The 16,390-nt window shown below is 40.4% G+C and overlaps 2 protein-coding genes across 2 annotated transcripts; one reads left to right on the top strand and one right to left on the bottom strand.

Annotated features, from left to right (window-relative positions):
- The first annotated feature begins 1,835 nt into the window (after positions 1-1,835).
- On the top strand, positions 1,836-8,184 carry emp1 (epithelial membrane protein 1). The gene is made up of 5 exons (XM_054779899.1): positions 1,836-1,956; positions 2,648-2,731; positions 3,925-4,024; positions 4,849-4,989; positions 6,941-8,184. Exons 2-5 carry the CDS (start codon positions 2,657-2,659, stop codon positions 7,096-7,098), a joined length of 474 nt encoding a protein of 157 aa, XP_054635874.1. The 5' UTR covers positions 1,836-1,956; positions 2,648-2,656; the 3' UTR covers positions 7,099-8,184.
- On the bottom strand, positions 8,182-16,362 carry f8a (coagulation factor VIII associated). The gene is made up of 12 exons (XM_054779896.1): positions 16,176-16,362; positions 15,784-15,830; positions 15,604-15,676; positions 14,079-14,238; positions 12,623-12,691; positions 12,407-12,527; positions 12,165-12,257; positions 11,774-11,838; positions 9,801-9,882; positions 9,640-9,686; positions 8,990-9,045; positions 8,182-8,915 (listed from the first exon to the last, which is right to left on the bottom strand). Exons 1-12 carry the CDS (start codon positions 16,232-16,234, stop codon positions 8,834-8,836), a joined length of 954 nt encoding a protein of 317 aa, XP_054635871.1. The 5' UTR covers positions 16,235-16,362; the 3' UTR covers positions 8,182-8,833.
- Positions 16,363-16,390: the final 28 nt, after the last annotated feature.

Genomic DNA, 16,390 nt, shown 5'->3' with positions numbered 1-16,390 from the left:
AGAGCAGATAGAAGGGAATGACAAGGGAGTGCAGACACTTACTGAGACAGCAAAAAAAATTCAGTGGATACTGCTTCACGTGGGACGTAACCACATTTTCTTGGAATGACTGGGTGTTTTTGTACTGTATGTGCATTCTGCATCAGCTTCACATGCAACATCTGCCACTAATGTCATCAAACTACACTGCAGATGTTTTTTTCTGTGGATATATCTCACTAACAATCAAAACTGAATATTATCTTTTTAAATTTTAATACAGCTCTTCTTATGGCAACCAGGATGGTTGATGTGTGAGTGACTCTGCATCTATTCAAAATCAATTCTAAACTTTTTTTTATTATGTATTAATCAATATCAAACAAAAAAACTGCATTGAGCATTTTTTTTTAAACCATGGAAATCATAGAAGTAGAACAAATATTTTCCAGGGTCAAACTGTTGACATCATAAAACCTTAAGTGAATAGGCAATGTTTTAGGCAACATTTGAACACTGTCATACAAAGGTAAAACTGAATTAACCTCTGTTAATATTAAGACATATGTAACCCGCCCTGTTTCACACTGCCCAGCCCGGACTGTCGACCGCGTGTTCAGCGCAGCTCTTAAGGCAGAGGGAGTGAGGTTTACCAACGTACACTCGCACAGCCTCACAGGCTGGCATCCGTTACACTCACCCCTCAAACCTCACTCCCATTCGGGTCACGGCACCAATGTAACGTGCCCTGTTTCGCAGTGCCCGCACCAGGGCTTGAACAGAGGACCTTCGTAATGGGAGGCGAGAGCGCTGACCACATGTCTAAAAGCCCGGACTGTCGACAGCGTGTTCAGCGCAGCTCTTAAGGCAGAGGGAGTGAGGTTTACCAACGTACACTCGCACAGCCTCAAGGGCTGGCATCTGTTACATATACACACAATAAAAGTCTCCTTGAACACATTCTTAACTTTCATAATGAATGATGAGAGCATAAAAATGTATATTCTATAATTAACTGCCATGCAAGTGTAAAAAGAAGTAACCTCTATAAAAAGTCAAATTTCAAATAGGGAGCACTTAAATGTAAAGGTTTCTATGTATTGTTTTTTTTTTTATATTTATCACGCATAATAGCAGCGCCATGGCTCGACTTGATCTAAGTCAGTACTTCTCAAATAGTGGGGCGGCCGCCCTCCCCCGAGGGAGACGCGGTGAACTGTCATAGTGTGTGAGAGGCAGGGAAGACTTTCAATATTAGTACAGACCTGCCAACATGTATGAATTTGTTGTTCTCGGCATGCATTTTGACACTCACCAGCGTGTTGCATTTTGCTGGTTTCAGTTTCAAGTTCAGTCTGTACAGTACAGATAAATACATATTATCAGTTTCTCAATACTATTTCAATTCGGGGGAATGTAAACATTTCAGTCCCCCAATGGGGCCATGACGGAAAATAACTGAGAACCACTTATCTAAGTACAAACTTTGCGTTTTTCTTTTTAAAAGGATGATATTACTTTGCATACCCCTAGAGGGCGTATTTTTCCACAAAATGTTGGCCAAATTCAAAATTTTATGACAACTGGGACATTCAAATTTAGAACGTTTCACTGTATAAATACAGTGATGTGATGTGATGGGGGGTGAGGGGGGGGGGGTGGGGGGGCACCACAGCCATGACAAAAAATGTTTTTGTAAACACTGCGTTGATACCAACAATAAAGAGTCCTGAAGGAGATGAAAATTAGTGTAAAACTCTTCTGTTTTGTGGGAATCATGCAGAGGCGCTTTTGGTTAGTCTGGACATTTCATTGAGGAGGAAAAAAAACATGTGAAACTTTCTGGGTGGGGCTTGGACAAGAGGAAGAGAGGGAAAACAGGCTGATGTGTGTGCGTCTAAAGTCAGAGCTGGGTGGGTCTACGGCCGTTCACATTTTCCAAATAACTTCCAGGGCTGTGCGTTTGAGCGCTTTCAGGTAATGCTTTATTGTTATTATTATTATCATCTTTATCAACAATCACGTTCTACATCATAATTATTGTACTACTTGGTGTTTTGGGGTGGTTTATGGCGTCTTTCCGTGCAGGAAAACGAGCTTGTTGGCGTGGACCAAACTTTGAAAAGTTGCTGAAAGGGGTGAAAAGTTATGAGCGTAAAAGGCGCGTGTTGTAGATCATTCTTATCCAGTGAATAATAACCTTTAATAGTGGTTTTGATGCAAAAGGGAGTGTTTATTATGATGAGGGTGTAAAGCGTCGTGTTCTCGCGCTTTTTTCAAAGAGGTGGACTATTACAGTATTACAGTAGAGGCCTGCGTGTGTCATTTATGTCCTGACTCGACAAATGCGCCTTCAAGTCTACGCAAATAGCGTAAAATCGTAAAGCACAACTTTATCAATTAGAGTAGGGTACACACATTTTTTTCATTTAGCGAAGTGAAAGAATTCATGTGTTAAAAGATGATAAATCTGAGCACAAAGGGAGGGGGGCTGGGTCGTCCCACTTCTGTCTGCGGGGCGTTTTGGGGGGGGCCCATTGGAAGTGTTTTATCTGGGACAGCTGTGAGGGGGTTTTCTCCAAATGGAAGGCTGTCTTAAATAAATGGTCTGCATCCTCCTACACACACCCCTTAACCCCTTCACTTCACTATTATTATTTCATTCCAGAGGGTCACAATGTTGATGCTGGCTGGAATTGTTGTTGTGCATCTCACCGCCATTATCCTGCTCCTGGTTGCTACTATTGATAATGTAAGTTGGTTCTCACACTTGTAGTCTCCACAAAGCTACTTCGAAATCAGTTTACTCAAGTAAAGACATGAGACTGGTGATTGGGTCAGGCATGTGTTATTTAACCAGTTAGAAAGGGGCTTGTTGGGGTGTATTTTACTCCATCGGGGACACCTGCACAATGGATGGAATGATAGATGGAATAGAACAACTGGAAACTTTCTTGTTTATAAAGAAAATAATATGACTTAAAACCTGTAGAATCTGATTGAAAGGGTCATAAATCCAAATTGGTAAAAATCTGAATTGGTAAGCATTAGTATTAGGTTTAGAGCAGGACTATTTAGCTAAATTATTCTGGGAGCCACATTTTCGATTCACTATTTTTCTTATTTTGTATATAATGTCACTGAAAAGCTCTCATATATATGGAAATGTTTATTTCACCATATGGCGGAAATTGTCATAACTAGTCATAAGTCTGAAATGAAAACAAGCACAATGTTGATGCTAATCAAATACCCTCTACTCTATATGACAGGAGTGATCTGCTTTTTCTTATTTTGTATATAATGTCAGTGAAAAGCTCTCCCATATTTTAAAAGGTTTACTTCGCCATATAGCTGAAATAGTCACTGGAACTAGTAGAAATGAAACAAGCACAATGTTAATGCTAATCAAACACCCACTATATGACAGTATATGACAGATGGAAAAATGTTAAGTCGTGTCTGTGTTTTGAACTGAAGTTGCGGGTCGGTCTGATGTCATTGAACAGGCTTGATTTAGAGTGTACTACACATCCAGCGAATGTGCATTTTTAAAAATATATTTTTCCCTTTGAATATTTGATTTTTTAAATTTGAATCATATGGCGATAGGTAACATTATTGTTTGACATCTTTTTGGAAGTTGTTTATGGTGGTCTCAAATTTTTTACATACATCGGAAACACATATTTTAGTAGAGATGTGCTTGTATCCACTGTAGATAGATACATTTGACTAATTTCTATGCCTTCAACAAAGATAACAATGCCTTGCGATACTAATTTAATATGTTGTGGTTGCAGTTCTATAAAACTGCCTTGTTGTCTATTGATCAACGGTAACCAAAACACTACACAAATAACCATATTGTTAGACGAATAAGAAAATATACATTATTCCACAATGATAAGTACTGATGATGCTACTAACTGTGTGTCTGTGCAGGCCTGGTGGTTGACTGACACCGTGTCGACTGACCTGTGGGGAAGATGGGAGCTGGTCAACTCAGCCTGGCATTACACCAACCTCAAAGACTTTCCCGAGGGTATAACCTCCCATTTTATCAAGATAACAGATGACATTTTGCTGATCGGACCGCTTTGTGTCACGTGTCAGGAAATAAGTAGCAGGTATTGAGTAAAGCGATGGCCAATAAGTGACGAGCAGGCAGATGTTCATACCATCTTCTTCACAATTAGACCCGCCATGTACAGTACATGTTTTTATACACTGCACGCATTTTGACCCTCGAATACGCTTTGCTTCTCTCAGGAACACATTTTGTTGCATTTAGTGGGTTTCAGTTTCTTGTTCAGCTTCGTCATATGTGCACCTCCAAAAAAATCCTCCAGCGGCGGTGACGCTGACCGTTAAGGCTGTGCCTGGTCGGCTTGGAGTACATTATTTCTTGTATGTATACGACTTGTTCAGAGGGCGGACAGTCCACCTGCGCGAACGCATTCCCCTCTGATTTCAGATCTACTGAATGTTGTCATGCATCGATTAGTTCCAGCTGCAACAACACTCCCCTTCTCTCTTAAATTAGCATTGTTCGCTCACTATGAAGGAAGCTACCAAGCTAAATACACGGCGAGAGTTGTGGTTGCTCACAGAGTCATGCTCTCAACCCTGACGTGTCCAAAGTGCAGCCGTGGGGCCCTTTGCAACCCGTGGCTCTTTTTTTTTTTTGCCTGCGGCACATTGTAGAACTAACATAAACAAAAAACTCTTCAAGGTTGGCAGGTATGCAGTTATCTGTCGAAATTACATTGATGTTAATAATCACTCATAATACTACTGTGCAAATTGCCATTGTCTGCATTCTTCTCATTCCTTGCTGTTGACTGTGTATGTGTGTTGTTGCTGCAGAGTACCTCCAGGCGGTGCAGGCGACTTCAGTGCTGGCATGCATCTTCGCCATCCTGGCCCTGTTTGTCTTTGTGGCTCAGCTCTTCACTCTGCCCAAAGGCCAGCGCTTCACCTTCACTGGCGTTTTACAGCTGCTCGCCTGTGAGTAACTTTTTTTTTTTTAATCAGAGAATGTGTACATCTAATTGGATGGAAATTGATGGGAAAGTCCGTCAAGTTAGAGACAAATTCTTACTGAGAATACAGAAAGTGGCATTCATAATCACAGTGCATGCATTTGTTCTGCATGATACCAGTAAAACAAAAGGTCATGTGTCATCTCCTCTCAACAATCTGCAGGGTTACTCTCAAGCAGACCAATGGACATGCATGAAAATCACTTTCATTTTAATCGCGTGCGTACTAGTGTTTCATTTTGTGTTTCAAAACACTATAAACTAAACTGGATCTGCTCAAAACTGTACGCCATCTAATACGTAAGTAAGAGTAGCAGTAGACATTGTTTTTATAAAGACATTGCAATATTACAGTACATTTGTTTTCAAGTGTCAGAGGACTTCAAGGGAGGTGCAACCGCATGAGAAGAAAAAAATCATACATTTTTAAACCTGTCAAACTGAAGTTAGCAAAAAAGATTTGAAAAAATGACATCAACGAGGGCAGTAATGACTTTTCCAGCTTCTCTGAATTCTGATGTGAAATTTCAAAAAGGCCTTGAGGCGATGGGTTTTGAATTTTTTTTTAAACAAGGTTATTTATTAGGGCTGTCGAATGATTCAATTTTTAAAAATCTGATTAATCACAGTTTTAAATTAATTAATCATGATTAATCACTGTTAGCAACTATGTCTATATTACCAGTTCCAAATGAACTGAATATGCCAATCAAGCTAAAAGATACCACACAAGTCTAAAAATCAATTTGTCTAAAAATGGTCTCTTCAATAGTAGCAGAACATTTGAATCACACTTTAAACCGTGTTATTATGAGCAATGAGGGGTTGCGTTCAAAGACATTACATAATTTAAGGTAAATTTACTTGTTTTCAGTGTATTTTCCAGCATACTTTAATGTAGCAAATTGGATTTCCCCATTAAGAGCTATGAAGTGAGCGATAAGAATATCCACTTCATGTTTTTCTTTTTCTTCCTGTTTACTTAAACACACACACACACACAATACAACCTTTTTTGTGATGTTCGGAGTGTCCCTGAGTGCATCTTGCGTTCTTATAATGAGAATGAGGAAGTGTAGTTCCCAGGATGAAAGGACGAGGACGTGTGTGAGTTGCAGATACAGTATATATACAGTATATGGTGTTGGAAGAGTACTGCTGTTGATGTGTTCAGATCAGAATGAAGTTAGAAAAGTGCGTGTGAGTCTGTGTGACTGTGTGGGGAAGCTCCAGTCTGCCGTCATAACAGAGGCGTGCTTGCTCTGGTGCGCATGCATTAATTACACAAAATAATTTAATGTAACGAATAAAAAAAATGTGTTACCGCCTTTAACATGTTATTTTTTGACAGCCCTATTATATATATATAGTCTTAAAAATCTACTTTAAAAGTAAAAATACGTTTTGACATAATTTCCTACCTACAAAGTCTATCTTTAACATTTGTGTCTTTGTGAGTCTAATCATGCACTCCAAATCTGTAAATTCTTATCCCTGTTTCTCTGAACGTAACGACGCTCAGCAGTGAGCAGAAGAGTGAGTCATGCGCTGGGTCAGGACTTATGCGCTAGATATTTTAAGCAGTGATTTCACATGGTCTCACATTGGAGTCCCAATCTGTGGGTGACAAAAGGTGCAATACTGAGCCTTGACAATGTTATACCAAGGGAACTCTTCTGTCATTTTAAATATCCTATTTCGTCAAGGAGCGGCCTTTCCTCTTGATGCCGTGCCTCAATTAATCGCTGGATGCCATTCCCCTTGAACTCCACCTCAGATAGATGCATTCTTCTAATGTGTCACAGTAGATAAAATATCAATGCATATAATATCAAGTTGTGAGGTATCAGAGCAGGTGCAGGAGCTATTGTTCCAGTAGTTTTGAGATACCTGCTCTGTCTTCTCTTCTCCTGCAGGTCTGTGTATAATGATAGCAGCCTCAATCTACACCGCCACGTTCCACATTGACGAAAACGGAGGATATGGACACTCCTACATTCTGGCCTGGATCTCCTTTGTCCTCACGCTGCTTTTAGCCATCACCTATCTCGTCCTGCGGAAAAAGAGCGAGTAAGAGGAAAGGGAGAAGTGAGGTTCTGGGATCACATTCCTTCTTAATTGGGACACTCAACAAGTTTCCTCGAAATATATGCTGTAGTCAGTACAATTGGGGAGTAATATTACGTGAAAAATGACCTTTTATATTCTGACTTGAAATAAGCATAATTCACATTTCTATTAATTTTATTAGAAAGTTTCCCCCCTTTTAAGTTGTTTGGAAGCTAAACATGCTACATTTTCAACAAGCTAATTTACATAACCACAAGATAAAATAATTAATTTCCAATAGCAAGTTACAATGATGTAAAATAGATATTTAGGTACATGTGTATGCTACCTAGTGGCGAGTAAGGCGATAACGTTGCCACTCGCTTTCGTCAACTATGATGCTACCAGTTAGCTTAGCATGAACAAAATCTGGGAGAAGTCTTAGCTAGACATTTGTCTTTGGTTTTTATAGTTTACACAAATTTAACACTTTAGAAGTTTTTTTTTTAATGGTTGTTGTTACCTTTTATAGTGTAGCCTGGATGCTAAGCGAATCCAAAGTGTATAGCTTCATATTTACAGTGCCAACAGGAACGTACCATCTCTGTGCCTTTAAGAGCCTCACGCTGTTGGCTGTTTTGGAATAAAGCCACCAGTTAAAGTTTTGGAAGAGTGGGGGTTGAAAAAATCAAATAAAGCGCTTACTAACCTTGAATAAAGCGGAAGCTGAACATAATGTATCTGCAAAGGTACAACATGTTAGCAACACTTCAACTTCCCTGTTGCAGTACTTGAACAAGCTAAAACAAGTAGTTTTAATTCATATATCTTTATAATATGAAGTATAGTGTATCCTCGTTTTATCCATGTACATTGTTACCATTATATTTTTGTAACATTTTGTTATGTACTTTTTTTTTCCCTCAAACTGTTTTGCATTTTGTTTGTAGTTGGCTGCTATCCTAAAAAAGTACTTTGTACAAGTGAACCAGGTATGGAGGACAACAGTGTTTCATTTGACCATTTTCGAAACAATGCATTAGAAGGTTTGTAATTACATCGGAATTGAAGCCATATACTATATCAATAAAACAACTTGTAACAAAAAAAATCTTCACGCTTTATTCATTAAATCAGTACTATTAAATGGCAGAAATACAGAATACATATCAAATAGTCCCGTTTGGTGTCCATCACATGAAGCACTAAACATTGAGGGCTTTAGTTAGCTTAAACAAACAAATAAATCAAGAAGTTTCCAAAATGGTCGCTGGTAACATAAATATGAAAAGTTTTTATGGCCTTTTTGTCATAAGAACCACTGATTATTTTAAGGGGAAAAACACAACATGTGCATTATCTCCAAAAATGAAGCACAAAGTGTAATATTTGGGATGAGGTTATTACAGCCTAACTGAATGATCCTAAGGGTAAATCTCCTATTCTATATACCTAGAGTAAGGGGGCCTCATGGAATTAAAAAAAAAAAAAAGAATCATTGCCAAGTTTCATAGAACTATCTTTACAAATGAAGAATCAAACAGTCAAATAAGCACAGCGTTTGGTTCCCCAAGGTGCCTCAAGGTTATTTAATAACGGTGACATCACAGCACAGACGTGTTTAAGCTTCTCATGTGATGTATTTCTCAGTGCAAGTTAAGACAACAGCGTTTGGGGAGGCCTTACAACAGACCCAGTCACATGCAGGAATGTTCAATGATTTGAGCTTCCCAGAAGAAGCGCATCACAGGACGACGCTACTAAATGCCTTGGCCAGACGGTGTAATTCGCTCTTGAACCACTAGGTGGAGGAGGTGATTCTGCTCAGCTGTCAGTAGTGGCCTGAGGTGGAAAACAACAGATACTCTATCATCAGTATAGAAAATGGCCAATGAGAAGCCATTGTGAATGCTCACCATAGCGCTGTCTGAAGAGACTTCAAGGACTCTGTGTCTTTCTCCTGGCATGCCATCTGTTAAACACATTGGTTTTTAAATGCTGTCCAAACAGCAAGGCCATGAAGTGCTACGCTTGTTAGTTTGTAAAAACTTGATGGAAACTGTCCTTTGTGCCAATAGATGGTAATCCCATGAGGCGTGGATGTTGAGAGTGGCGTGGGAACTTTATCTCAGCCATGGGAAGGATTTCAATTTTGGGACACATCATCAGTCGTGTACCTTTGAATTAGTGGGTGTTTCGGCCTTTCAACACTAGACGCCCTTATCAAACGCGGCCAACTACAGGGTGATCAAGCCTGAGCCTGCAGGGGAGGAGTGAGCTCGGCACTGATATCCTGACCTGGGACCACACACTGCCCCGCTGGACTGGGTCGTCGCTCAGCCAAGTTTAATATAAACTTCATTGAGAGTGACTCGTATAACATGAAAAAGCAACAAGATACCATTGGTCCTCGGATGACGAGTGTACAAAAGCTACAGATTACAAGAGAAATCCAGTAGAAAATCAGGGCCAATCCCAGCACATTTATCGCAGCTTTGCAATAGGCCCTGAGGAGAAGACCAGGAAATCCTGTAAAGTGCACAAGTATGCGTCTGATGAAACTTACCACGACCGACTGCAGCAGCAGGAAAACATTTTCTGGCAGGAAGGTCACTGAAAAGAGAACACGAGCACTCATTTTTAAGGCTTCCAATAACTTGACTTCTCATTAAAACAATGAAGAAGAAGAGAAGTCTTTATGGCTTATGGAAATAAAAGTGTGCCCACCTTGGCTGTGTGGGTCAAAGGACTCCCATGCGTATTTCTCCAGTGTTTGTGCGTGCTCTGGCAACAGCTTCTGAGGTGGAGGCTGCACACGAAAACAGTGAGATATGGACTCCTGATCAAATACCACTAAAAATGTTAAATGATTTGAAATATGGGATGGTCACACAAGCCGTCTTAGTGCTACGGTATTAGTTACATCTACGGGGGCGTTCCTTTCACTCTAAACCTCACATCTTTCCTGTGTTTTTGCAACTTGTGGCTGCGTGCCACTGAAATTCTGGCAGTTGATCATCCAGCCCTGCAGAACAATGCTCCTGTGCAATCACCTTGACTGAGCATTCACTTCATACTACTAGAAACTTGTAGATGACTGCAACGTATCCATGGAATTGTCAGAAATTCTTCTATATCATTACTGACATGTCTTCTTTTTCTTCCATGTTTTCACTTGGCAACCAGTTTGTAATGTGCTTGACCATATTTAAATGGAATGTCCAAAGCAAGATGGCCAGTGTGGGGCCGTGTTAGCTTTGTGGGTCACAGGGCAGCAGCATAGAATCAAAAGAGGCATTTACCGTAAATGTTCCAATTAACAAGAAAATAGCTGCCAGGGTCTCAAATTAGCACTGGGTAAAAAAAACATTGGCATTAACAGCTGTGGCTGTAGGAAACCTCTTGATGTAGTTTTATTAGCTCCATGAGATAGTAGCATTTGAAGTATCATGAGTTGTCAGCATCCACCAGCTTTATCTACCTCTGCATGAAATTTCAAATGTTGTTTGCGAGTTACACTTGCCATACCACTGATTACAACAGTGGTTCTCAACTGGTTTCGCTGCGGGACCCACCATCATCCTCAATGACAAGTGGCGACCCAATTTGCGTAAATTTGTCAACTAAACCCTTCTTAAATATCTTTTGTTTAAAAAGGGCTGTTTGCAACAATTACGCGGCTGCCTTGAGGGTGCTAACTTTCTAATGTGTTGCAACCATTACATTTTTATCCACAAATTCAAAAATGATTTGAACAAAAAGTGTGACTAAAGGTTTTTAGTACATGGTATATTTGAGGAGTTAAATGACAGCAACACGTGAGTTTAATGACAATAGGAAGTCAGTTTCTTCTGTAGACCACCCCTCTGCCAGGGTCAATGGATCAAGCTGGACATTAAACTCTACCTGCGCATCCTCATTGTGGCCGGAATTACCCCATGCGACACAACGTGAGCTGAAGTGGTGCAACGCTTGTCTCTTTATATAAAGGCTGTGTGTCGGGCGAACGGATGTTAAGTTTCCAGTCGATGTCCTTCCCCTCCTGCTCAAGCCTGGTTGGCTAAGTCGCCCATAAACATGGCATGCACCTCTTGGTGGCGAAGCACGCAAATGGCACAGACACGAGGTGCATTCACGACATAGGGGCTTTACAGTTTTTTTTGGCAAGACTTCTTGGGTTCCACGACCAACCAGTTGAGAATCCCTGGATTACAATGAACTCCTCACATTCATACCTATGGACAATTTAAAGTCGCCAATCAATTAACCTAACATGCATGTTTTTGGAATGTGGGAGGAAACCAGAGTGAAATAAGTTCTCTTCAATTAGACATACAACAAAATGTTAAAATATACTGTATCACACAATGATCTCAATAATCATTTTACTCTCCACAATCATTTGTTCACTTATTATTCTCCTTATTTCATGTTGTCCCTACAAGTGTCTTCAATATATGTTTATATTGGAATTCAGAAATTTTGGCTGGATTCCAACACCGTCCATTATCCTTCACTGTTACCCATGACCCAACTAATCGGGATAGAATTAGTTTTGGGACTATACTGCTAAACAAAGACTCACTTCTGATGGGAAACTTTGAAAACTCATATTCACATAACATGCCCTTTGTAGGCTTTATGTTGTACAATTTCGCAGTAACAAATGCATGAATAATGTGTGAAGTTGACGTCCGCACCTCAAGCAGCATCAGCAGTAGTACTCTGGAGATCTCACATCTTGCCACAATGTCCAGAAAAGCACCTTAAAATGATGATAGATACAATATTAATCTCCAAGAGAAATTCAGAATGAAGAGTTCAGCAAGAAAACTCAATCCTGAGCCTAACTGTAGAAACGTGTGGTAATTTTTGCCCATTAATGAAATAGTCTATGCACCATTCATACATGAACTCACATTAAACATAGCCGTTTTGACAATAAACAACCTATGACTTTTAAATGAATACATTTGCACATTCATAATTGCCAATTAAAATGAAATGGACACCAGTCACCTATTTACATACAAAAATACAGTAGATTTAAAGTGGCTAAAGGCTGACAAATGAAATGCTAATGAGCCTCACCAACAGGAGTGCTGGTGCCTGGCAGCTGCAGTCCTCTCTCCTGGCACATCAACTGCATCTCTGTAAACACTGTCAGCGCACCATCATAGTCACCTGAAAGACCAACAAAACATACAGCTGTTAATGTTGCAAAATGGGGGTCCCTATTATGTATAAGTTGAACGTTCATGCATATTAAGAGGTCAAAGAGCCATGTCATTTTGCATGGATGCTAAGAGGAGCAACAGCAACCCACAACTCACGTGTGAGAATTTTACATGAAGCCATCTCTCCCAGTGACAGAACAGCTTCCACTGGCATCTGTGTCTGCAGCTCTGCAGCCCTCTGGTAATGAACGATAGCCTCTCCTGGTCGGTTCATCTCCTGTCGAAGATGGAGAAATTGCACATCCATATAATAACATAATGTAACGTATCCTGACAAAAAGTGTGCTATAAAGTGTGATCCGAAAGCTTTACCTTGAGTGCATTGCCAAGTTCTAGACAAAGACTTGCAGCCATCACAGGCTGGTTCATCTCAACATACACCTATAAAGCATATGAAGATCTGCATTATCTGACTATATGTCACTAGAGCCATTTAGTGGTGTGGAAAAAGTGTTGGCCTGCTTCCAGATTTTTTTTAAAGTGTTTATTAAGGGAGAAAAAAAATCCAAGCCTACATGGCCCTGTGTGAAAAAGTGATTGCACCGCCTGTTAAAATATAACTTACCTGTGGTTTATCACACCTGAGGTCAATTTCTCCAGCCACACCCAGGCCTGATTACTGCCACATCAGTTCTCAATCAAGAAATCACTTAAATAAGACCTGCCTGAAAAGGTTATCCATTATCCACAGATGACGAAAACACGGAAGAGTGGTGAACCTTCCAAGGAGTGGTTGGCCAACCAAAATGACCCCATGAGCGCAGTGACAACTCATCAAAGAGGTCACAAAAGACCCCACAACAACATCCAAAGAAGTGCAGGCCTCACTTGCCTCAGTTAATGTCAGTGTTCATGACTCCACCATAAGAAAGATATTGGGCAAAAACAGCCTGCATGGCAGAGTTCCAAGACCAAAACCACTGCTGAACAAAAAGAACATAAAAGCTTGTCTCAATTCTGCCAGAAATCATCTTGATGATCCCCAAGACCTTTGGGAAAATACTCTGTGGTCTGACGAGACAAAAGTTAAACTTTTTGGAAGGTGTGTGTCCCATTACATCTGGTGTAATGTGGTGGTAGTGTGATGGTCTGGGGCGGTTTTGCTGCTTCACCTGGAAGACTTGCTGTGATAAATGGAACCATGAATTCTGCTGTCCACCAAAAACAAAAAAACTGAAGGAGAATGCCCAGCCATTTGTGACCTCAAGATGAAACCAACTTGGGTTCTGCAGCAGGTCAATGATCCAACACACCAGCAAGTCCACCTCTGAATGTTTGAAGAACAACAAAATGAAGACGTTGGGGTGGCCTAGTCAAAGTCCTGACCTGAATCCTATTGACATTCTCTGTCATGACCTTAAAAAGGCGGCTCATGCAGGAAAACCCTCCAGCGTGGCTGAATTACAACAATTCTGCAAAGATGAGTGGGCCAAAATTCCTCCACAGCTCTGTAAGAGACTCATTGTAAGTGATCACAAACGCTTGATTGTTGTTGCTGCTAAGGGTGGCCAACCAGTTATTAGGTTTAGGAGGCAATCACTTTTTCACACAGGTCCATGTAGGTTTGGATTTCTTTTCTGCCTTAATAATAAAAAAAGTTTCATTTAAAAACGGCATTTTGTGGTCAGTTGTGTTGTCATTGACTAATATTTAAATTGGTTTGATGATTTAAAACATTTAAGTGTGCCAAACATGCAAACAAAATCAGCAACACTTTTTCAGACCACTGTATGTAACATAGAAGAACAAAATAGGTATCGCAGTGCACCTTGATGGCAAAACTGTAGCAGTTGAGTGCAGCCTGAAGATGCTCATCAAAGCCTGGTGCCTGCAGAGATCGATTCTCCTTCTCAGAAGACAGAAAGAGCCGGGCCGCATCCGTCAGCGCTAGGGCTTCGCCAGGAGCATTAAAGAGAGTCTGCTCACATCTGTATGATGTAATCATTTACAATGGAAGTCAAATGTCTCTGACATAAGGTGTCCACAGACATTTTTAGGAAAAAATATGCCTTTTTGGGGTATGAAATATGGTAATGTATATGTCAGCAAATTTCACAGGAGGCCAGTTCAGGCATCATATGATAAACTGTGAGTGTATTTTACTTTCTCTTTGGAAACACAAAAACGGAGAGTGTCTTAATATTAATAGTGCCCAAGTTATTTTTACGCTTGACAGTATGACAGACTGGCCTGTATAGTTAATAAAGGTTTATGATGGGGGCAGTTTGACCCTGAAACTGTTTGTTTGCATTACTTCCTGTGGAAATAATTATTTAGAAATTGTCAGTTTTCTTTTGCTCCGTTGATGTGGTCAGGGAATATACGGCATGTCCTGAGGGATGTAAAGCGAAGCGAGTTGAGTGGGTTAGCGAGGTCTGTTGAGTCTAAAGCCAGGCTTGCCTTTTGTACAAAGGTGGCTCGCTTTTAACACGGCAAGATCACCATGGTAATTGAGGCAGGTTATGTCCAGAGTTTCATCTTAAAAATCGGCTATAAAAGTGCTGCTGTCCCACTGTGGAACTCATTCGGAGATGGCGTCACCATTATTGAGAACCTGGTAGACCTGGGAGCAAGAATAATTCGGGCAGCACTACGACGGGAGTGACTTCTTCGAGAACACATTGATCCGCTAGCATTCCCTGATAAAATTCTCTATAAGTGATACAGATTTTCAGCTGAGGGAAAACACAACATTTGCGACATAAAAACTTGTTACGAAGGTAAAACTCATCACAAAACATGTCAACACTGCTCACAGTTACACAATGTTGAGCGTTCCAAAATTAAAACTCTAAGGGTGATAATCAGTGCTAACTTATACATTTAAAGGCTATGCAGCTCTCCTTCCTCTCTCTATTGGTGGCAACAGTGTTGCCTTTTACAGTGATAATCTTTTTAAACTCCTCATACCGCTCCATAATAATAATATAATAATTACTTGCTCTTCTTGTGTAACATACACCAGCCAGGATCGCTCCATTTCTGCGGCGAAATAAAATATGACATGAAATGCCCCCTTTTATGTGATCGCGCACAGCGCACAAAACTGAGACCCTAACTTATATAGCCATGAATAAAGGTAGACACATATGATAAATATAAGCAGTACCGTTGAACTCTGGGTAATTTAGGTTTTGCTGAGTTGCGTCATGAGCTCAAAGCCCGGGTACGTTGAGCCACTTTCGCAGTACAGCTTCTGATCATGAAGTTGTCATGATCACAATCTAACTGGGGAAATTCACAACTAACACTTCCCAAATGAATGCGTCTGCAGGTATGATTTGTGCACTTACCGGGCCATGGCCAGGTTACAGAAGGCTGCATACTGCAGACAGTCCTGCTGCTTTAGCTCCTTGGCTAACTGGCCTGAAACAACAAACATGTTTCATAGAGGCAGAAGAAGAAATGGTTCAACGGTGAAGGGACGCTAACTACGGTGCTGTTTCTTTCAGTAAGTCAACGTTAAAACTTACCAAACTGCTCACTTGCTTCTGCGACATTAGGCTTCCGAAGAAAACGTCTGCGACAAAGACAAACACTATTTTATGCCTTTCATAAGATGCTAAATGCTACTAGCTGTCCTAAACCAGATCGATTTAGAGCTAGGATAGCTAGCCAACGGTTTTTTCTAAGCATAACTAGACAGTAGTGCCCAGCTCATGCTATGCATTAACGATGTATAATACTTGACAACACTTGACTGCAAGCAGATACATCCCCTCAGAAATATTACCGTTTAAAGAAGCTAGATGCCTGTAGTTAGCTTGCAAGCAGTAGCACCGCTTAACACACTGAACATAAATACAACAATAATTCATATATAATCGGTTAGATTGAACTACACACCAATCAACAAAATCCTTACTTTTTGAGTTTATTCGATACAGCACGGTATCTCGCCAAGAAGTCACCTTCTGCAGCCATGATCGTCGCATGTAAACACACACACACAAAAAAACACCAAATGTGTAGCTGACAGGAGCGTTGTGATTGGCTGCTTGAAAACAGGTCCTAAAATGTAATTGGCTAAGAGAAAAGGCATCATGACAGACACAATATTTACAATATTTTCAGGCTTTA

Source organism: Dunckerocampus dactyliophorus, chromosome 6 (assembly GCF_027744805.1).
Source record: "Dunckerocampus dactyliophorus isolate RoL2022-P2 chromosome 6, RoL_Ddac_1.1, whole genome shotgun sequence".
In the NCBI taxonomy this organism is placed as follows: Eukaryota; Metazoa; Chordata; class Actinopteri; order Syngnathiformes; family Syngnathidae; genus Dunckerocampus; species Dunckerocampus dactyliophorus.
Note: the sequence above shows the minus strand (reverse complement) of the source record. Positions and strands in the feature narration are given on the sequence as shown.